The sequence below is a fragment of the Temnothorax nylanderi genome, unplaced genomic scaffold, assembly GCF_030848795.1.
Source record: "Temnothorax nylanderi isolate EJ_2023f unplaced genomic scaffold, tnyl_v1.0 TNYL_tig0273_pilon, whole genome shotgun sequence".
Classification (NCBI taxonomy): Eukaryota; Metazoa; Arthropoda; class Insecta; order Hymenoptera; family Formicidae; genus Temnothorax; species Temnothorax nylanderi.
Window position 1 is genome coordinate 227,501 of NW_027249335.1, and position 23,315 is coordinate 250,815.

The following is a 23,315-nucleotide window of genomic DNA, read 5'->3' on the forward strand; positions in this document are numbered from 1 at the left end:
TTTATAGCGAAAGAAATAATGGAAAAGTTATCAGAAAATATCTCTTTTATGATATAGGTACTTTTCCCAAAGTTTTATTTAAATCAAACAAGTATTACAATAGAAAAAGAGAAAACTCGAATTCAAGAGGTGGCAAGTGAATTTTCGAGCGTTTCAAAATATCGTATTAATGCTCTTCAGCTTGAGAAGTAAATCAAAGTGACGTATTATTAGTTAAAAGATAGGTTTCTGTTACTATACGACATGTCATTTTGAGGAACAAGAGTAATTTATTGTAAGAAAATGACTGAAATCAAACGTATGTAGGGATGGGGTATGTTGGCTCATATCAAGGCACTTAGCTTGACTTGTTGTTGCCACGCGCGTGAGACCTGTGTGAGCATGTGATTTGCTATCTATAATGCTGATAGAAGCTAGATATGTATTTATATTAATATTTTTATATTGAAGAAAGCTATATCTAAAATAGTTTACAATTGTTCTTCTGCAACAGCATTTTGCTATTCGATTATTACAAAATAACTTTAAAAGATACAATCTTTATCAAGAAGTACATATCTGTTACCCGTTTTGTGTTTCTATTACGTTTTCATTAATTTAACATGGACTTTTGTTGCATGGCCAACTTATCCTACTATCGGGGCAAGTTGGCTACAATGCAGCATGTTCGTATTTCACTTATTACAAAAAAACTATACAGTATACTAGAGCGTTCTTGGAATGAAAATGTAGAGAAAGGTTCTCTCTATCATATTAGTACTGTTTAATCATGAAAATTAGTTGTTTAAAAACTCAAATGCCGAAATTGTGAAAACGGTGCCAACGAGCCCCGGTCTTCCCTAGTTCAGAGAAATTCTGTATATTTCTTTGATATTATAACAAGTTGCGTATTGTATCATAACCTTATATTGTAACTTTTTTATAATTAATATTGCAAAAATACGCTCAATGTATACTTAATAATTAAGATCAGAGATGCAAGTTTCTTAATTTTTTATTCATTATCATTTTCTATTTCGTATTTAGATGTGGACAGATGAGAAGCTCAAATGGGATCCTGCAAAATATGGCAATATCCAACATATTCATGTAGGAAGTCACGAGGTATGGCAGCCAGACATTCTGCTGTATCACAGGTATATAATCATTCATCTCGATTCTTTGAAAAAATGTATGTGAACATCTAAAATAGTGTTCAGAATTTTCGTGTGATGAATTTCAAATCTTAAATTACTCAAACTATTCGAACCTGCAAATATATCCCATCAGTTTAAACGGTTTGGTCTGTCAGATCTGACTTTTTCTCTATTCCAAATTACATAAAATTAGACAATATATTGCGCAAATTTAAACAATATATTGTTGTTTATTTTTTGCTTGCAATAAGTACTAATTTTGCTCAAATTTTTTTTAATATTGGACAATCTATTTGATCAAACTGATGATCAAATAGATAGATTATCAGTTTCTTTCAAACTATTCAAACTTTGAAAACTCGTACATTTCTACGTTAAAATGTTCGAATAGCTTGACCATGTAATTCTTTCTCAAACCTTAATCTAAAATTATGTCAAATTATTCGATATACTTTTTTTTATTCAGTGGAACCGCGGGTACAGTCGAGCATTATGGTGACACGGCCTGCATCATCTTCCATGATGGTCAAGTATTATGGGTGCCACCCGCGCAATTTATTGGCCTTTGCGAGCTGGATCTTCGTCTTTGGCCTTTTGATACTCAAGTTTGCAATATGACGTTCGGCTCCTGGACGTACCATGGCGAGCAAATCGATATGCGATTGAGCGAGACCGAAAACATGGTATAAAAAATGTTATTACATTTAATCACGTCTGTCTTTTAATTCAATTTTACACAGGATGCAAAAATTACGTCGCGATTTTCTCAGAAAAAATAGATAGATAGATAAACTGTTTATTTCTTGCCTTTCGGCATTGAAAGGGGGTATTACAATACAATTTTACAATAATGCCATATCGCTATCACAGTCCGCATTTAACAAAAAAACAAAAACGCCGCCGCGAATGCACAGAATTACATAAAGATTATACATACTTTAACGCCTATTATTACGCCTGTCCTTTTCTACCCTATAATATAGTTTTTACTCTAAAACGCTCTTTGGTCTCTAGTTCTATTTTCTGTTCTTATTTTAATAATCTTTTTCATCCAGCTAATTCCTTCTCCCTTCCCCGTCAGTAATTGCACCATACTCATGTTACTTCTTATCTCTTCCCTACATCTCTTTGATAGATGCTCTATTGTCTCAACTTCCTTTGGCATATTCTACAAAGTATTTCCTCCTGATCTCGCCAAAAATTACTACTCAGCTCTTCGTTCCCGCATTACTCAGAAAAAATATATATTGTAAAATTTATTCTTAAATTTGAGATTTTGAATCCTTATTTATTTTTTTATTTATACATTCCCTATTGAGAGAAAGGATAGTTAATAATAGACGATGATGTACAGGTTATACAAGAGATATTAAGAAAAAAGATTTAAGATCCGGAATAAGATGCAAATTGCATGTAAACAAAAGAAAATTTGACTTTTAGTCCCAAAATCCGATTAAAGATCAAATTAAAATTGAAAAAACAATAACGCATAATTTTTGTAAGTAGAATGATTAAGTAATGGTAGTACAATTAAGAAATTGACAACTCCAGTGAAAAAGTAAAAATAATTAAATTTGTTATGTGTAGTTTCATCTTTCAAAGAATCAATTTAAAAAATTCAAGTTTCAACTTTTTAATATTTTTCACTTTCTAAATTTAAATAATTCTTATTTATCTTTTGAAATCCTACCTAGTTTAACAGTGGCTATTAAGATGTTAATTTTCCAATTGTTAAACACAACTTCTCAAAAAATAAAGTATAAAAAAATTTTATAATTACTGACTCAATTTTACATGTCATTTCAAAAGTCTCTCTCTCTCTCTCTCTCTCTCTCTCTCTCTCTCTCTCTCTCTCTCTCTCTCTCTCTCTCTCTCTCCCCCTCTCCACCCCCCCCAGATTGTAAAATTAAACAGTTCTTTCTGCAAAAAAAAACCATAAAAACTTTTTGTTTATAGATTAGTTAATATATATAATATAAAATAAAACTTTACAATTTATTTAATGTTATTATTTATTTGATGATATCATATAATGTAATGATATTAAGATAGCGATTTACAATAGGAACGCATGTACGTGAAAAATGCAGGGTGGAAATTAATGGACTTGAGCAAATCGCGTGAATCAGTCGTGTATTCGTGTTGTGCGGAGCCATACATCAATCTAAATTTTAAGATGACTTTAAAGAGGAACTCGGCACTTTATTGCAGTATATTGCTGATGCCTGCTGCCGGTGTGTACCATTAATTATTGTTTAGATAGCGTTAACTCTTAGTAGCGGTCGCGCGTGTTCTATGAAAACAAAATGAATTGTTTTAATTGTCTAATAATTTCAATTGTTTTTTATTTTAGAAAATAGTGTTACAAAAATAAAGGTTCTACAATTTTTAGATGGAAATATGATATTTGCAAACAAAGTTTTATAAAATGCGTTTTTTCATGAGATATTAATATATTTTTTAAAATAAAATTATATATTTTTTATAAATCAATTTTGACATAAAATATAAATAATATTCTATTATTAATTTAAGATGTTTCATACTTTATATTAAAATCAAAACAAGGTATGAAATATCTCACAAACTATTGACTTTAAAAGTAGAAATTTTAATGCAGAATAATTATGAAAATCTAATTGTTGCATGCCTTATTTCTCTTTTTTCTTTTCCTAAGAATATCAAACTTATATTTTAAATAGTTTCTTCTAAAATAAAGAACTATAAAATGTTAGAGATAATACATTAAAAGTATACAGATTCTTTTTGCTTATTGTTCAATCATTATCTTCTACAAATTTTTATTACAACAAATATTTTTGTCACAAAAAATTACCATTTATCTTATAATATTGTTTTACACAATAATATAATTTCAGAGATAATAGCCTGGCCCAGTGTTGTACATTGAATTGTAATTGAATAAATTTTTATTCGATTACGAATAACGAATAATTTTTGTATTCGTTATTTTTTATTCGTTGATTGAATTATTTATTATTAAAATTATTCGTTAATTACAATAAAACATGTTTATTCGTTATTTGTATTCGTTATTTTTTATTTGTTAATTGAATTATTTATTATTAAAATTATTCGTTATTCACAATAAAACATATTTATTCGTCATTTTTTATTCAAAAATGGAATAAAATATATAAAAATTTTTGTTAACAAATAATAATATTTTGTGAACGTAAAGTTATAATTTATTAATTAGTATTTTTAATCTATATATGTAAAAACAAATGTCCTGACTGACTCATCAACACCCAGCCCAAACCCTTAAGGGGTAATACCTAGCCGGAAGCAAAAAATTAAAGGGTTTTTTGTGTATTTTTTGTGACTTTGCTAATAAATCGATCAATATGAAATTTTGAGGGGTTATTACACTTGTCTTGAGGTGCAAAAAAACATTTTTTATTTTAATTTTCATTACAAAATGGCGGCGCAACAGTGCGCGGAAGGAGGGTCGATTTTTTCGAGGCGTCCCGCGGCTAGCAGTAGAAGTGTCCAACGAATGTATCTGGAACAATGAAAAAAATTTTTTTATAATCTACATGAGTATAGCTATAGAAGTACACATGGATATTAAGAAATATTGATTTTTGCAAATTTGGCAGCCATTTGGAAAAAAAAATCGATTTTCGACTAAAAAATCGGCCTTTATTTGTTTATAAAAATCGTAATTGTTTATCGATCTTAAAAATCGTGTGTACTTCTATAGATAATCTATCTAAGAAGCTACAGTTAAAATTTCAAGTCAATCAGATAAAAATTACTCGAGTTCTACTGCTAGCCGTGTCTGAAAAAGTAGTTTCGAGAAAAAAGCGTTTAAAGTTTGACAATGTGTTTACTACATGAAATTTGTAAGATATAGACTTGCTGATTTTTTTACCTTTACTCTGCTATCCCAGCACCATATAACTGGCCTTCCAAGTTGATTTCAGTCCTTTCCAAATCTTTTTTGGCTGATTTTGCATCACGACGTCCGGTTTTGGCGGCGTCGGACATTGAGCGCTCGGCGAGTTTAATGCGGCGCGAGTCGGCTTCCAAGCAAAAATCGAAACATTGACGACCAACAGTAATGCCGAGTACATCCATGATCTTCATGACACTAGATAATCCGCCGTTGAAAGTTACAACCGAAATATTTGTAGCAATGTCCAATACCCCCTTTCCGCTTGAAACCGTTTTCGGAGCGATCGTCCAAACAACAGAATTGAACGATTTATTCGTCTGTACCTCATTTAGAAACTATTTTGTGTACCGTCGCACCGCCGGTAATGAGTAAAAGGGGCAAAACTCGCTTCGACATTCAATTTGTCATTTTGACGCGCTCGGAGTTGCTTCGAAAATTCGACTTTTACGAGCACTTGAAAAATTTTTTCAACAATAAATCATGTCAGACATTATTCTTGACATGTTTTTACGCCATCTAAGCCAATAAAAAAAAAATGGTCAAAAAAAAAATTCCGGCTAGGTATTACCCCTTAAACGTAGAAACATAAAATTTGGGGAGTATATTTCTTCCACGTAAGCATCCGTAAGAAGGGATTTTTAGAAATCTGCCGTTTAAGGGGATGAAAAGAGGTAAAATGTTTGTTACTGTAGCAAAGCACGGGTATTAAGCTAGTATTAAATAAATTTACAATTAATAAAATAAAAATAAAAAGTTCTAAAAAAATGAAAAAAATGAAAAATAAAAAAACTCTAAAAAGTATGAAATAATACTGAAATTAATAATTACTAAATTAATTTGGCGCCGACTCCAAAAAATTGAAAGGAATTCTTAAAAATATTATTAATTTGGCACTGATTTCAAAAAATTGAAAGAAATTCTTAAAAGTATTATTTCATACTTTTTAGAGCTTTTTTATTTTGAACAAAACAAGTAACTTCCTTCGCCAGTAAATAAAATTCAAAACAACAGTCGTTTTTGTTCGACCCAACTACTGGCCAAATTGATATACTTAAACTCACGACGTTTCGACCGTAATTTCGGTCCTTTTCAAGTGAGAAGAGTAATTACGCAATCAATCCGCATACAATAAATCGACATTACGTCGCTGATATCGTGCCCTAACTACATCATGCATACGCAAAACTAAAAAATGAAAGTCGACATTTACAAAAATGAGCTCACGATAGTCAAAAAGATAAATTGATCAGGAGTCAAAAGTTAAAAAGAATAAAAATATATTAAAATACAGTAAAAAGGCTTACATATCTTGTGCGTCGAGACAAAATATAAAAGCAGTGTAGCGTGAAAAGAGAAACGTCGCAAGCCATATCAGAGAACACATCCGGACAGTATAACTGTCAAAGTCACACTGAATATAACAGACATGCCATGATCAGCGAATGACAAGATGTGCTCAAAGATAAAAACGAGCAGAACCAAAACAAAAAGTGCAGACTAAGTGGCACCGATAACGCGGTTGTAAGTCGCAGGCAGATTTTTAGTGTCCTTTTGAAGATTGATTGTGCAATAGAAAAGGAAAAGATAGGCTACAGAATCTTAAGCAGACTGAGTTGGTTTATAAGATTGATTGCGCAAATTGTAAAGTTACATACATTGGACAAACAAAAAGGCACTTAGAGACATGCATCAAGGAACATTTCTGCGATATTAGAAAGAATGTCGACAATCATTCAGTGGTCAGTAAGCACCGTCTCACGTACAATCATGATTTTAATTGGCATCAACCTGAGATTTTATCTAAAGAGAGACAATTTAAGAAAGGAGAAATCGCAGAAATGTTTTTTATTAAAAAGTACGATTGCACAATCAATCTTCAAAAGGACACTAAAAATCTGCCTGCGACTTACAACCGCGTTATCGGTGCCACTTAGTCTGCACTTTTTGTTTTGGTTCTGCTCGTTTTTATCTTTGAGCACATCTTGTCATTCGCTGATCATGGCATGTCTGTTATATTCAGTGTGACTTTGACAGTTATACTGTCCGGATGTGTTCTCTGATATGGCTTGCGACGTTTCTCTTTTCACGCTACACTGCTTTTATATTTTGTCTCGACGCACAAGATATGTAAGCCTTTTTACTGTATTTTAATATATTTTTATTCTTTTTAACTTTTGACTCCTGATCAATTTATCTTTTTGACTATCGTGAGCTCATTTTTGTAAATGTCGACTTTCATTTTTTAGTTTTGCGTATGCATGATGTAGTTAGGGCACGATATCAGCGACGTAATGTCGATTTATTGTATGCGGATTGATTGCGTAATTACTCTTCTCACTTGAAAAGGACCGAAATTACGGTCGAAACGTCGTGAGTTTAAGTATATCAATTTGGCCAGTTGGGTCGAACAAAAACGACTGTTTTTTATTTAAAAATTTTTTTAAATTCTTTTTAGAGCTTTTTTTAAAGTCGGTTTTATTTAAAAAATTTTTATTTTATTTTATACGTTTTTAGTGCGTTATTCAATTAATATAAATAAAAAATAATAATTCATTATTTGCTTGTAATTATTATTGCATATTTCCTTGCTGCTCCATACCCTGATGTCCTAACGCGATATTTTAGGTACTAAAACCTTCCTAAAGGATTGCTCTACAGGACAGTGAAAATCGCATTCAAATCCGTCTAGTAGTTTTAGAGAAAATCGTGGACATACATATATACTCGCCGAATTGAGAACCTCTTTTTTGAAGTCGGTTAAAAATTTATTTCAATAAAAACCTAGGTAATTATTTAGAATAGGACCTTTTTCGAATTTTGACATTTTTTTGCGGCTCTCTTGGTAAAAACTTTTGTTGTGACTCTGACAGTGATAATCAATTGGGGGAGCCAGAAAAATATGTACCCTACCTATTTCTTTATCTATTTTTTTGTTTTAAGTATCGTTCAACTTTCCACGCAAACGTTCAATTTTCTTTTACTTGAAAGTACACATGTAGGCGGGGGAGGGGCTACCGCCTCTCCCCTGCAAGCAGGAATGGGTGGGGGTGGACCTCGGTTCGCGTGGAAAGTTGAAAACCTGAACCGTACAATCATAGACCTCGTTTCGCCTTATAAGCAGGGATGGGGTGGGGTGGAGTGGACCTCGGTTTGTGTGGAAAGTACAATGCTGTCCAGAGAAACATTCACGCAAACCGAGGTCCACCCCCATCCACCCCCGCCTACATATGTACTGTCTATACACACATATTAGCAAATTACTTCCCTCAATATTGACACAAACTGTTTGACACCGAAGTGACGTAACGAAATAGACATGATTCACAAATCACTACTGGTCTTTTTCAGGACCAAAATCGGTCCTTTTAAAAGCTACTATATATTTATAATGTCAGAAGATCCGGAAAACCACGTCGTAAAAAAATAGGTAAAAAAATAGGTAGAGTACATATTTTTCGGGCTCCCCCAATTGATTATCACTGTCGAAGTCACAACAAAAATTTTTAGAGAGCCGCAAAAAAATATCAAAATTCGGGAAAGGCCCTATTTTAAATAATTACCAAAACCTATGTGTCATTAGTTTTAATTAATAAAATAAAAACCAAAATATAACAACCAATTTTATTTATTAATAGAAAAAGAAAAATGTAATGAAAAAGGTACATAATCAACTTTAGTTCCCAAAAGTGTAGATTTCAGAATGTTAGTTGGTTTATAAAAAATTATTCAAAAGTAATTCTTATCAAAATTTATTTCTTACTAGCTTTTTTTTGTAAACCCTTTTACCGATCATCGTCCAAATCAATTTTTGACGAAATTAAAGGGCGCAAATCACCACGAATTGCGCATAGTCTAACTCCAGCTTAAGAGACATAAATATGATAAATTTGAAGTTGGAAAGGAAATCGTTACCTGGAAAATTGTAAACTTTCTCACAATATTGCGTCCGTAGCTCGCTCGCCTGCATTTCCTCGCGTCCGCGCCCCCTCACTTCCGTATTTGCAGAAATTATTAACACACACATGCTCACGGTTTAGAACTGATTTAGAATATAATTTGCAATTAGAATACAGCATAGCTCGCGTTACATTCGTTTGACTTGAAAGTTCAACTTCGAATCTCCTTGGCAACCGTTTGTAAACAATAATTCGTTGTAATCCTCTGAAGCTGGCGCCAGACGATGCGCGATTCGTGAATCGCGATAGCTCGAAATTTGATCCATTCGATCCATTCAAGCTGTATGATTTTACATCTTGCTAATTTTGCTGATCTCTATCACATCACAGTTTTACTAGGGGTATATATAGAATATATATAGTATATATAGGGTATATATAGTAACTGTGCCACAAAGTTGGTCCAGATCGGTCAAAGGGTTTAAGAGTGTATAAAAAACAGACATACAGACATTCTGTTTTTCACATCACAGTTTTTCCAGGGGTGTAGAGTCCATTAATAAATGAGTAAGTTTGCAGTAAAAATTTTGGCAACAGTTTCCAGAAAATCGGTCTATTAATAAAAAATTAAATTATCATAGAAAAACTTTGTAAACCGGTATCCATAAAAATCGGTAATAAAAAACTGATTTTGTGCCTATATTTTGCGCAGGGGTAGAGAGAGTAACTGTGCCAAAGTTGGTCCAGATCGGTCAAAGGGTTTAAGAGTGTATAAAGAACAGACATACAGACATTCTATTTTATATATATAGAGATTTGATACATTTTTATTTAAAAAAGCTTTCAGAAGCACACGTTTTTCAAACATACTGTCTGATAGTCGATGAGATTTGGTTGTATTAATCGTCGTAGCAAATAAAATTATAAACTTGAGTGACTTTTTTATAAACCAACTAACATTCTGAAATCTACACTTTTGAGAAACTAAAGTTAATTATGTTCTTTTTTCATTATATTTCTTTTTTTCTATTTATAAATAGAATTGGTTTTTATTTTGTTTCTTATTTTATTAATTAAAACTAATAACACAGGTTTTTATTAAAATAAATTTTTATTTTTATTTTATTGATTGTAAATTTATTTGATTTCTTCATTTATTTAATTTTTATAATTTATTTAACATTAAAAATACTAATTAGTAAATTATAACTTTACGTTCACGAGTAAAGTAAACTTTAAATTTCCATTGGTGCATTATTTTTGGTAATCAATTATTTTTTTATTCGTTACATTCTTGAATAAAAATTGTGAATTACAAATAAATTATTTGTGATTCGTCTTATTTGAATAATGAATAATTGAGTTATTCGTTATTTATGAATAACAAATAAATTTATTTTATTTGTTATTAATGTAAGGAATACATTTATTTTATTCGTTATTCAGAATAAATTTTGCCCAACACTGCCTGGGTCATGGCAATACCTAACACGACCGTTCCTAAGTTAAGCGACTGTGGTGAGATTAGATCAAAAATCTAAACTTATCACAAGTTGGATCTGAATTTTATCCAGTCAACGATATTTACGATATATGAACTTTCAGCCATAGTTTTCCTGGTTCTGGTCACGTTTTGGTTACCACCTCAGAGTGAAATGAAGATCAGCGTTGCAGCCTGTACTATATTAATCATCGCTGTATTTTTAGGCTACTTCGGCCTTAAAATACCATTAACCGCGACCACTCCACTCATAGGTAGACTAATGCAAAACTCTAATTCCTTTGAAGCCTTCAATTATTTTCAGTTACACGTTAAAGAAAATAAATGTTATTTTACACTATAAAACTGTTCAATCTAGAAAGATAAAAATAGTCTATCTGTTTATATTCTGCATTATGTATGATTTTTTTTATTTAACATAATTTTGTTCAAATAGATTAAAATTGAGATATAGATTAGCGTGAAGTTCATAAACTTGAAAAAGGTTTTGAGGAAAGATATAATTTATGTAGTTAATCTTAAAAATAATAAATAAAAAATGAGCTATTCTCTATATTTACAATAACAGAAAAATGTAGTTTTTAAATTTCAGTATCAAAATTTTTCGATAATTAAATAATTCAAGTGTTTCAAATTTAAAATTTGAATTAACAATGTTTAAACTTTTTAATACAGATAATTTTATAACATATATTATAAAAACTATATTATTATATTTTTATACATGTTATATAAAATATTTAATTTACATACACATTTTATATAAATATATACAGGGTATCCTATTTTAGACGATTACTATTCAAAATTTCTATTCTTTTTAATTTTAGAAAAAATATATCAGGCAAAAGTTGTATGGTTTAAAGGGACAAATAATGGTGAAATCAATTTTCAAATAAATCTATTTCTCAAGGTTAGGTAAAAGTCACCTTCAATTTTTTTAATGTACCAGACATCACAAATGCGCGGTACGCGCGCGCTATTTATTTTTAATATTTCACTGTTACATTAACCACACAACTGTCAAAATATGCCATGACAGTCGCTCCATGAAGTAAGCGTAACAAGAGAACCAATCGGCATCGCGGAAAAGCGACAACAATACTTCGATAGATTCGAGTATCGATGACATGCCCTTTTTAGAAGAGGAGAATATCCCATTTTTTTATAACAGAATTTTGTAGCTAATGTTGAGATGTTTTCAAAGATCGATTATGGTTAATATTTTTGTTGAGAACTTGCGGAGATATGACATCGCGTATTTTTCGACATCGTCGGCACTGGAATTACACAAGGTGGTTACGTCTATAGCGGAGGTTGCATTCCCAGACAGCACAATGTCAGGATTTGGAACATTATGTTATCTGGGTTTTTTAAATTTATCTATTTGCGTAGCAAGGTACATAATAGTTTAGAATCTTAAAATACCACGAAAGTAATGAATCGTGGGGTCTTACCTACGCGTATGTCCTGTTACCTTAAATACTCGCGCACACATACAAATATCCATCCACACACACATTCGCGCAAGCGTGCACATGCACGCATAATCGACACAAGAAAAATATAAATTCGACCGTACAATCTCCGCGTGGAGGTAACCACCTTGTGTAATTCCAATGTCGGCGGTATCGGAAAATACATGATATCTCCGCAAGTTCTCAACAAAAATGTTAACTATTATAGATCTTTGAAAACGTCTCAACATCAGCTGCAAAATTCTGTTATCAAAATTGGGGTATTCCATTTTAAAAATTGAAGGTGACTTTCATGTGACCTTAAAAAATAGATTTTTTTCGAAAATTAAATTTACCATTATTTGTCTCTCTCTCTCTCGAAACCATATAACTTTTATCTAAAACATTTATTTCTAAAATTGAAAAGAGTAAATATTTTGGGGGTAATCATTTAAAACCTGTATACAGGGTGTTCCAGATTTTTCCGTACAAACTTTAGTAGTATGTTCTGTGAGCAGAAATAAAAAGAAAATGTTGTATAAACATACACTACCGCTCATTAATTTCAATGACCCCCAGATTCGTTGATTTCTCTGTAAAGGTAGGTTTTCATGGGCAGTGAAATGCAGCAGCAGTAAGCAGCAGTTTAGTAATTTTCTAGAAATGTTTGACTTCCGGCGCAAATTTTTTGCTGCTCATGAAATTGGTCCTATACAGCCAATACTGAAGCCCGAATTTCGAGCAGCAAAAATTTGCGCCGGAAGTGAGCCAAACATTTCTAGGAAATTACTAAACTGCTGCTCACTGCTGCTGCATTTCACTGCCCATGAAAACCTACCTTTAAGGATGAACATGATACGTGTGTTTTGCACAGAAATAAATGCACCTGCTGTTATAAACACTTTCAACACTTGCATGCATCGTATTTTTATATATTATTTATATAAAAATCCTTGAAAACTGTATATAGTTTTAAAAAACGGGAGCCGGATAGTGTCTGATCCCTGAAAATAAAGAAAATACGCGCCCAAGGTCAAGTTAGGTAACCTTTGCATTTATGTGCAAAACACACGTATCATGTTCATTCTTTACAAAGAAATCAAAGAATCTAGGGGTGTATTGAAATTAATGAGCGGTAATGCAGGTCTCAAAATGTTTTATTGAAAAATCTAGGACACCTATACATACATATATTGTAATTATACCTAATTCTAAATATTTATTTTTTACTTTTTAAAGAACTAGAAATCATAAAATCTATATAATAATTAATAAATGTATAGAATTAAACATTATGCGATATACTTACTTGCATTACATGCATTACATGCATTACAAGCAATCAGATAAAATATTTATGTTCTGTTTTTTTAAAGCAAATTTTACATTATGTCCTATGAAAATCGCGAGAAAAATTGTCATTAACTAATGTCTGTTATTTTACAGTTTACTTTTACAGTGGCTGCCTCTGTCTAGAAACAATATCTTTGATATTATCAATAGTGGTAATCAACATGTCAAAGAGGGTTTATTGCAAACCACTTCCACGAAATATTAGGTTATGCTTGTTAAGTTGGCCTGGAAAACTGTTAGGACTTTCCGATCTCATAAGTTTGGTAATTAACGTTAAAATTCTCTCAAAATTATATTTATTAAAAAATTTATATAACTTACATGCAACTGCTTAATTTTAAACTATTTATTTCAAACATTTTATCATAATTATATACTTATTTTTGAGTGTATTTCTGAACCATATTTTACAACATATTAACACTATTTAATACTATGACAATTATTTTAAATATAAAAACACCGCACTAAAACAAAAAATAATGCTGTACGTTGTAAAAATAATTTAGCTGTTTAACGCTTTACATTTTACAATTTTGCCAAGAATGACATTGTGTGTACTATCAACGTGGACTTGGCAATCGAGTCAATCGTCTCACACACGCACACGCACACGCACACGCACACGCACACGCACACGCACACGCACACGCACACGCACACGCACACGCACACGCACACGCACACGCACACGCACACGCACACGCACACGCGCGCGCGCGCGCGCGCGAACACACACACACAGCAGGAGCAGTCTTAATGTATATTTTATTATATTACTTCAAAGAGGCAAATTAGAAATTTGCGAGATTAAATGCAGGGATAAAAACCACAGTGGTGTAAGTCAAACTTTTTAAAATATTTTCTCGTGTGCATAGATGCAATTTATATAATATTGTACAGAGTGCCAGACTAGAGTCAAGCTTAACAGGGTCTTTTTTCCCCGTTAATTTTTCCAAACCCGTTCCCTTGGCAGTGGTTTCGCTGGATAGTAGATAGGGACAGTGGGAATCTTGTTAATCCATTCATGCGCGTCACTAATTAGATGACGAGGCATTTAGCTAAAAAAAATTTGCCTACCGCTTTATTACAATTATACAACGTTATTACATATTACTATATATACATTAGTACCTACAACTAAGGGGAGGACATATTATGCCTGTTAAGCAGGCAGCACCTAGAGGGGGGGGGGGGTAGGGGACTTAGCCTATTCCGCGGCGATGTTCCACCGATGTTACAGCGTTAAATACTCGGAATGCGGCCATACTTCCTCAGAACCCGTGTGGGTATTATCTTAAGGTACTGGGACTTAAGGAATCCCAACCTGCGCAGCTCTTTAGCCGAGTTTTCACTCCAGATCCCTCTCCATGATAGGGTGGCCGATGTGGTCACCACTTCTTGCGCGTCGTGCTCTCTTCGTATAGCCTCTATAACTGCCGGATGGTTGTAGTATCACGCCTTCCTTCTTTGTACGTCTTCCAGATCTGTTTGCTCGCTTACTACCTGCGCATCTATCACGACTGCGTCCCAGCACTGCCACTATATCTGGTTTCCTAAAGCCCTCGGTAGTCTTGTAATGAGGTTCCAGAAGTACCTGATATCCTCCTCTAGGGATATTCCGGGCGATGTAGGTCACTACAGCGTCGTGTCTCTTAACCTTGTTCCCGTGAGTCCTATGGCAGTGCTGTATAACACATGGTTCAGTGTCTCCTGCGTCAGGCATCCTGCACGACATCTACGGTCCTGCGTTCTTCCCCGCGTTGTCCGCGATCTTGTTGGCATGGCACCAATCCTGATTCTGTGGCAGTTGATGTAGTCTTTTCCAGTTAACATCTTACTACCGTCTGCTACCCATTGGTGTTGGTGGGGTGTTTTTGCGGAAGCCTTGAGTGCTCCTCCGTCCACTGAGACATATAGCTTGTCGGCCCAGCGTTTCGCAATCATCTATGGGTTATTGTAGAAGGTCCTATGATCTGTGAGACGTCTCCTACACTTGCCCAATTCATCTTCTGCGAATCTTATAAGTCCTTGCTGGCCAAGAGTTCTTTTGACGGCTAACAATCTTCCGCGTCTCTGTACTGGTGCCGTCCATCTCATTGATGGGATATCGAGACCTCCATCTTTAATGCGTAAAAGTACGCATTAGGCACATCGTGTGGTAGTGCCTAGAGTTCCTATAATAAGAGTTAAGCTAATGTGGTAATGATTTTTTATTTGTTCCGCCATATGTTTCAGCCAAGTTAATGGGACTGAGACAAGTTATAAGTGGGAGTGAGACAAAGCTATCATGGTCGCCATATGTTTCAGCCAAGAAATTAGTGGGAGTGAGACAAAGCTATAACGGTGTTCTAACTCTTATTATAGGAACTCTAGTAGTGCCAACCATCTCCTAAGGGCATTTCTCGCTGTGTGATTTCATGCTCGCTTAGCGATTGTCATGCTCTTGTCTGGATTGATGCTCATTCCACATTCGGCCAGGTATTCTGTCACAATGTCAATGAGCCTTTGCAGCCTTTCCACAGGGGCTGCGAAGAGCAGCAGGTCGTCCGCAAATGCTGCCGCATTTTTTGGGAGATCCTCTAGACGCGCACCTATTTCTTTCGGCAGTTTTTTAAGCATCATATGTGTGACCGCATTGAAAATGATCGGTGACAATGGGTCACCCTGCCGAACGCCTCCTGTTGGGTGTATATACGGAGAGGTCCAGCCATCCCCTTCCAGTCTTGTTACTGGCCGCATAGACCCCAGACAGGTACTCTACCATCGGGGCGGGAACACCGAGAGTTGTTAAGGTGGCCACGATCGCCGCATGAGTGACCGAATCGAACGCCTTTCTGACATCCAGAGAGGCCAGATATAGCAATCAACAATCTCCCCTTAGCAGGGTATCCAACAGAAAGGTGTTGTCTGCGTATCCATCCGTAGACCTGAACTGACTCTTCTATGTCCAGAAGAGTCGTCATTCTTTTGGCCAAGATCTTGTGCAGACCTCTAACCAGTACAGACGGGATGGTGATGGGTCGGAAGTCTCTCGGCTTGTTTGCGTCCTTCTTCTTAGGTAGGACGACTGTCCTGGAGCGCAGAAGATCCTGAGGCAGTTTTCTGCACCACATCAGGATATTATATATTCTCAGAAGCACCTGAGCTGGAATTGCTCTGAAGAGAAGTACCGAGACTCCGTCCGGCCCCGCGGCTAAGGATCTGGCAATTCGCGCGATTTTTAAATCGGGTTCCGTGATTGGCGCCCATAATCCTTCCACAACAGGCGCTGTCTTCGTTTGCGGGGCCATATCAGTCTGTGTCGTCATCACCGCAGTCTAATACGATCCCATCAATTCCCTTGGGGGTTGTGATATGGCACCCATCTGGTCCAGCACTCCATTGATACACCGAAGACGATGGGCCACCAAGAAACAAGAGGGAGGCAAGGCGCAGAGAGTCATAGTTAAGAGAGTCATAAGTTACTCCCATCGTTTACCCGCGCTTGCTTGAATTTCTTCACGTTGACATTCAGAGCACTGGCCAGGAATCACATTGCGTCAACACCCGCGAGGGCCATCGCAATGCTATGTTTTAATTAGACAGTCGGATTCCCCTAGTCCGTGCCAGTTCTAAGCTGAGCGTTGAATGGCGGCCGAAGAGGACGACCACGACGGTCGCGATATTGTACAGATTGCATCTATGCACACGAGAAAATATTTTAGATGCAATCTGTACAATATATAAATCTCATTTATGCACACGAAAAAATATTTAAAAAAAATTGACTTACACTGTGGTTTTTACCCCTCCAAACATAAAAACATTAACTTCGATTTAATTATTTAGAAATCATTAATTTTTACTACGCGTAACTAGTTTGACAAACAAAAAACGATTTTAAATAAATATATCCCGGAAAAAAAGAATTAGATCTGCCAGATATAATTTGATCTGCAAATTGTCTCTATCTAGCCAGATCTGAACAGATATACATTTGATCTGCCAAGATATAATTATTTACTGAATGTATCCAGATCTGCTCAGATATAATTAAAAATTATGAAGGAATATAAAATGTTATAAAACCATAAATATATCAATTCAATTCGAAATTGTGTGCCACTTTATTATTAACGTGCAATACAACTGATGATAAAAGTTGTACCGTACACTTGATTTATATACCGTTCTTATACTATCGTTTGTCATATTTTAAATACGAGAAACGGATCTTATCGAATGCCATCTATCAGATAATCCGACATTTGCACAGGGTATAACAAAAAGCTCGGGATACTGAATTATCTCGGAAAGATGACGTTTTCGGAAGAAATATTTTATACAAAAGTTGTAGGGTACCAAGTTATCCATTATATGGTGATATTGATTTGACCTTGAACAATCTTGGGAAAGTCATATGAAGGTCACATTAAGTTTTTTAACGGAAACCGCTATTTTTTATGTCATATGCTTGTAACCCTTGTCAAGACGTTTTCAAAATACTAAGATAAAGCTTTCTTTCGTTAAGAATTTCCTGAAATATTTTAAATTTTGTCATGACCTTTTTAATATAAAATATGTGATACCTCATAAAATATTCACTTTTCGATAACTTTACCATCATACTTTTATACGTAGAATAATAAAAGAAATCGAATAATAATATTAATTTTTATTAATCTTTACATTTGCAATTTTGCAAAATTGAATTTGCGTCTACAAAATTTTTTAAAATAATTTTTTCTGTTTGTTTTTACAACAATAGATTCCCGACCTTTTTGTTACACCCTGTATAACTAGTAAATAATTCTGATTAATTAAAGTAAAAAATGTAAAGTGTCTAATAATTCTTATTCGAGTTGGTAATTATTTATGCAAGTCTCCAAATAACTGCAACAAAATTTTTAATGTAATTTAGCTATTAAATAATAATCAAATTGAGAATTTTATCACTTTTGTTTATCCATTATCTTACAATGTACGAAATAACATATTTCTGTGATTGTCTTTTGTATTTTAGATATAAGGCGAATTGATGAAAATGCTTTTATAACAAATAACTAACATTTTTGGTTTATAAAAAAAACTTATTTTCTGCAAATTATATCTTTATCATAATTTATTTTTATATAATTATATCAAAGATATTTAATTGAATATCTTTAATTTGCTATGTATAAATAAATTCATATTTATATATTTAAATATCACATTAGACGAATATCGATCATCGAACATAATTTAATTTGTTATAGTTAAACATGGCCAGATATCGTCAGACCTGAACAGTTTTCGATCAAACACAACCTCATTTCGACTTATATCTGGACAGATATAGTCAGATGTAATGTATTTTAGATCGCTTCGAGTATAGATATGGTTATATCTAAACAGATACAGTCAGATCTGGACTGTTTCGATGAATCTCAATCACAGATATGGTTCGATCTGAGCAGATATGATCCGATTTGAGCAGATATGGTCCGATCTGAGCCGTGAAAAGACCAGATTACACCCCATATATGGCTATATATAGTTATATATGAACATATGTACATGAGCAGATCTGCGCAGACATAAGAAGTCATATCTAAGCATATCTGACCAGATAAAATTTGATCTGCTGACATATAATTTGATCTAGTCAAATCTAATCCTTTTTTCCCGGGATGTTATAAAACTTAAACTAAAGAATATTTCACGCACAATCTCATATTGTTTACATCTATTTTTCTGTAATATTAATAGTAATAAGAAATTATGCAAATTAAATATAAATATAAATAATTATATGCAATATAAAATTTAATTCTCTTATGTTATTGAATTTTGAAATTATCGTCGATAATTTTTCCAGATTGAATCGCGACGGCCTATGCCAGGTCAAGAATTGCGTGGTAAACTTACGGAGGAATCCACTACTAATTCAACGTCTAACATTTCGGACGAGGGAGACCGGCAAAATATAATTTCGCCAACGAAGAACACCACGCAATTGCAATGGATTCTTGCAGGCACAGCCATTGATCGTATAGCTTTCGTGTTGTTCTGTTTAATTTTAGCAACAATGGCAATAGTATGCCTAGGATAATTTGTTATATGAAAATTCTCTTAAGTCGTTTGGATATATCGATAATCTAATATATACATGACATATATAAATAAATTATAAATTGTTATTCAATATATTGATTTATTCTCGTAAATAAATATCTCTCATAATATACACAAATGCAAATATATAAATATATTATTAAAGAGTAATACAGAAATCTCGGCATTGGGATATAGTCCCAGAAAGATCCGATTCTTCGATTGCCGTATAAAATTTGATGAAATAAACAAACAAACTTAAAAGGATATCTTTTGATACAAATAAAATTTAGTCCAGTAAATTTTAAAAAGTAATTTTTATTAGACGTGCAAATTTATTACTTCTTTCAATACCTACATCTATTATGTGTAAATATCTATTAAATATATATATATATATATATATATATATATATATAATATAAATATATTATACATTATAGATTGTGTATCATTTTCACGCGTGGAAAGTTGTAAACCCATGTAGCATCTCGTTTCGCGCGAAAAGTGTATGCGTGGAGGCAGTAGGTTCCGCCCCGGGGCTTCACCTCCAAAAGAACTAACCTAATCCAACCCAATTGCTGTGTGGATGGAAAAGTATATGCGTGAATACAATAGATTCACCCGAGATCTATCATTGTATATACGGTTCGGATTTTCAACTTTCCACGCAAACCGAGGTCCACCCCCACCCCCCACCCACCCCTGCCTGCGAGGAAGGATAAAGACAAAATTATTCAATAAAAACAGTATATATTCAATTTATCACATGCTGTAGAATTATGAAAATCTTTCTATACTTTTTATCATTTTATCTTAAAAAGTGGCTTTATCATAGGAGTCGCCAAAATTCCTTTTAAGGACTTTTATTTTAATCCAAAACGAAGCTTTTCACAAAGTTTTATCGAAATCGGAGGTGGGCCGTTTTCGGAACTCTACACGGAGAGAATTTTCTCTTAAAATTTACCCTGAAATCATGGTAGTTGTGGGACAACATGTACCACCAAGAATTTTATGCGAGCTGTTCTGATTAATATCCACCATAATAAAAAATATTAATATCTATTACATTAAAATATAAAATATGTTTGATTAATTTTACTAAAATATATCTAGGAAATTTCAATAATTTTTCAAAATTTACCAATCTGCTTGGTAATTTTTACCACGTTGTTTGTAAAATGTCTTTTGTATATTTTAAAAATTCCTTGGTTGCAAAGTTGTCCCAAGTTTGTAGTGAATTTAAGGGTAAAATATAACAAAAAATTCTCTCCGTGCACCCTCCGTTTCAATCGTTTTCAATCGGTATAATCGTTACGAAATCATAACGATTTAAACCGATAGGAACCGATTGAAATTACATCGTTAATTGATTACGAATCCGTTTCAATCGGTTTTAATCGGTGTAATCGTTACGAAATCATAACAATTCAAACCGATAGGAACCGATTGAAATTACATCGTTGAATACCAATCCGTTTCAATCGTTTTCAATCAGTGTAATCGTTATGAATCATAACGATTCAAATCGATAGAAACCGATTGAAATTACATCCTTGAATACCAATCCGTTTCAATCGTTTTCAGTCGGTGTAATTGTTATGAATCCGTGATTTCCGAATCAAGAATCCAGATTTATGCGCATTCAAAATTTTTAATCGGATTTAATCGGTCATTTTTAGCAATTGATATTTATTATAGGAATATTCTTATATTTATATATCCTAATAAATTATATTTAATTATATTTATTATATCCTAATAAATTATATTCCTGTTCCAAATATATACTCCACTGTGCGCAAAGCCTGAGCTTTGAAACGATAAAGCAGAGCTCAGTTAGCGCTCAATGATTCTTATTTATTACGATTGGTTTCACTTAAATCTGGGTCCATCAATGGCCTATCAAAACATCTCGCCGGAAACGGTATCGAATGTGTTGCGCTCATTTCCGGCAGTTTTTGTTCCAGAAACTCGTTATGAACCGCGGCTGTAAATAGAAGTAACGCTCGTGTAAACATAGTAATTTATTGTTTCATGCCATAATTGAGGTTATTCGATCTTGATTGTGGAAATTGCATATATATAAATTTTAATACCCATACAGCACAAGTAGATACTGAGAATGTTCGAAGGATATCTCAGCAGTAGATTGCGTATATTCTCACAACATTCGAGATACGTACCACGATTTTCTGCGAACATACTGAGTACATTCCTATCTCTGCCTCTCCTAGTTCATAGTATCTACTGAGAATATTCCGCAGTAAATACCAAGAATATCTCAGGTATCAATATAGAACCAAGGATAGAATATGCACGGTATATACTTATTACGTTCGATTAGGGTTAAATAATTGGTACTCTTTTATATTTTATAAATTTATATTTATTTATATGCGCATTGTAAATTATTGCCAATGTGTGTACGTTATACATTACAAATATCAATACTGACAACTAATACCGCAATAACGCCGAGTTTAATGCTTAACTTACTTCGAGTGTCATACGTGATAGAGAGAATTGCTATAGAATAATAGATTACTGCCTGTTTTATGTCACATGCGATTTCCTTATAGAATGTTGCAGTGTTCTCGAACTTTAATAATCACATAGTGATTTGAATACATATGAAGTAGGGGAGACCGGGGCCTAACCGTCGCCGGGGTTGAACCGTCAAATCAAATATCTCGGAACCTGTATATTGTGCGAACTCGCTATTAACATTGTAAACGCTGCTTATGGTACCCATGTGACCAACGGAGTTTCGGCAGGTTACCTGCCGTGTTATGATTTTTACGAGGGCAAACGTGTTTTCGGAAGGTGAAAGTTACATTTTCTGCGCGTGGAAATTTTGTAATATCTGCAATAATATTTGCTCTCCAAATCTCGAGGTACGTGATTATAAAGAGTAATGCATGCTGAACACGAATCCAGTGTAGTTTTTTCATTATCGTTGATGTCTAATATTTCGTGGGCGATCAAACCTGAAACTTGTGTTTGGGGTTAATCCGTCAGTAAGCAGTCCGGGTGCATTTCCAAGGCATTTCCGGGCATTTCCAGGCTCACTGCATATGGAATATGGATGAGACGGGAATTACAACCGTTCAGACACCGAATAGAGTCATCGGATGTCGAGGAGTGAAACAAGTCGGGCGAGTGACTTTTGCGGAAAGAGGAACCGTCGTAACTATTTTTTAATAATGTTTCGCATAAAAATTTTAAATAAATTTTTATATTTTTCTCTTAAAAAACAATTATTAAGATGTATCCTATCATTTTTCAGGATTAGATGTACGTATATGTATCGAAAATGCAGTGTGACGGTTAAACCCCAGCACTTTTGAGATTTCAATTTTTCCACCGTTGTCGTTTTTGCTCTATACCGGTTAAACAAAGCGACGTAGATAAAAATTTCCTATATAAATTTTGTAGCTAAAGGTTCACTCTTTACAGTGGTATACCACATTTAACTAAAATTATTTATTTTCTTGTTAAAAATCGGCACCGAAAAAAAACTGACGGTTAGGCCCCGGTCTCCCCTACATATTTTTAAAACTAGCGAAAATAATCGTTTTCTTAAAAAGGATTGCACATAAGTAAACAAAAAAGAAATAGGAAAGTATGCATTTTTTTACATGTCGTGTATCTAATGACGCTTATTTAGAACAAAAGGATAGGAAAATGTATTATAGTCACACGACTTGTTGGAAAGATTTAAAAATCTGAGTCCTCACTCGTAAGTTATCGTTTGCACAGAAAAATGTACTTACAAATTAAGCGTGATTTAAAATTCGAGAACACTGCAATCGTTCAAATATCTCGTGAATACATTTTCAATTGAATAATACATTAAGACAAACAATTCTTACAGTGCGAACAATTATCTTGTAAGTTATGTCAGACAGTAATCTCGATATTTCGGATAGAAAATAATTAGAATGGACTTTATAACGTAGTTGCAGCGCA

At 33.6% G+C, this 23,315-nt stretch overlaps 1 protein-coding gene and 1 long non-coding RNA gene across 3 annotated transcripts in view; both read left to right on the forward strand.

The window, feature by feature from the left end:
* The window catches only part of LOC139780364 (acetylcholine receptor subunit alpha-like 1), a 30,138-nt gene extending 10,704 nt beyond the window's left edge, over positions 1–19,434 (forward strand). For both annotated transcript variants that reach the window (XM_071718985.1, XM_071718986.1), the window contains 6 exons: positions 1,027–1,136; positions 1,603–1,819; positions 3,202–3,370; positions 10,560–10,709; positions 13,359–13,528; positions 19,108–19,434. In XM_071718985.1, coding sequence (XP_071575086.1) covers positions 1,027–1,136; positions 1,603–1,819; positions 3,202–3,370; positions 10,560–10,709; positions 13,359–13,528; positions 19,108–19,341 — 1,050 coding nt within the window. In that variant the 3' untranslated portion in view covers positions 19,342–19,434. The remainder of the gene's footprint in view (positions 1–1,026; positions 1,137–1,602; positions 1,820–3,201; positions 3,371–10,559; positions 10,710–13,358; positions 13,529–19,107) is intronic.
* Positions 19,435–21,947: 2,513 nt separating this feature from the next.
* On the forward strand, positions 21,948–22,588 carry LOC139780368 (uncharacterized). The gene is made up of 2 exons (XR_011720214.1): positions 21,948–22,240; positions 22,365–22,588. It is a non-coding gene; the product is annotated as an uncharacterized lncRNA (long non-coding RNA).
* Positions 22,589–23,315: the final 727 nt, after the last annotated feature.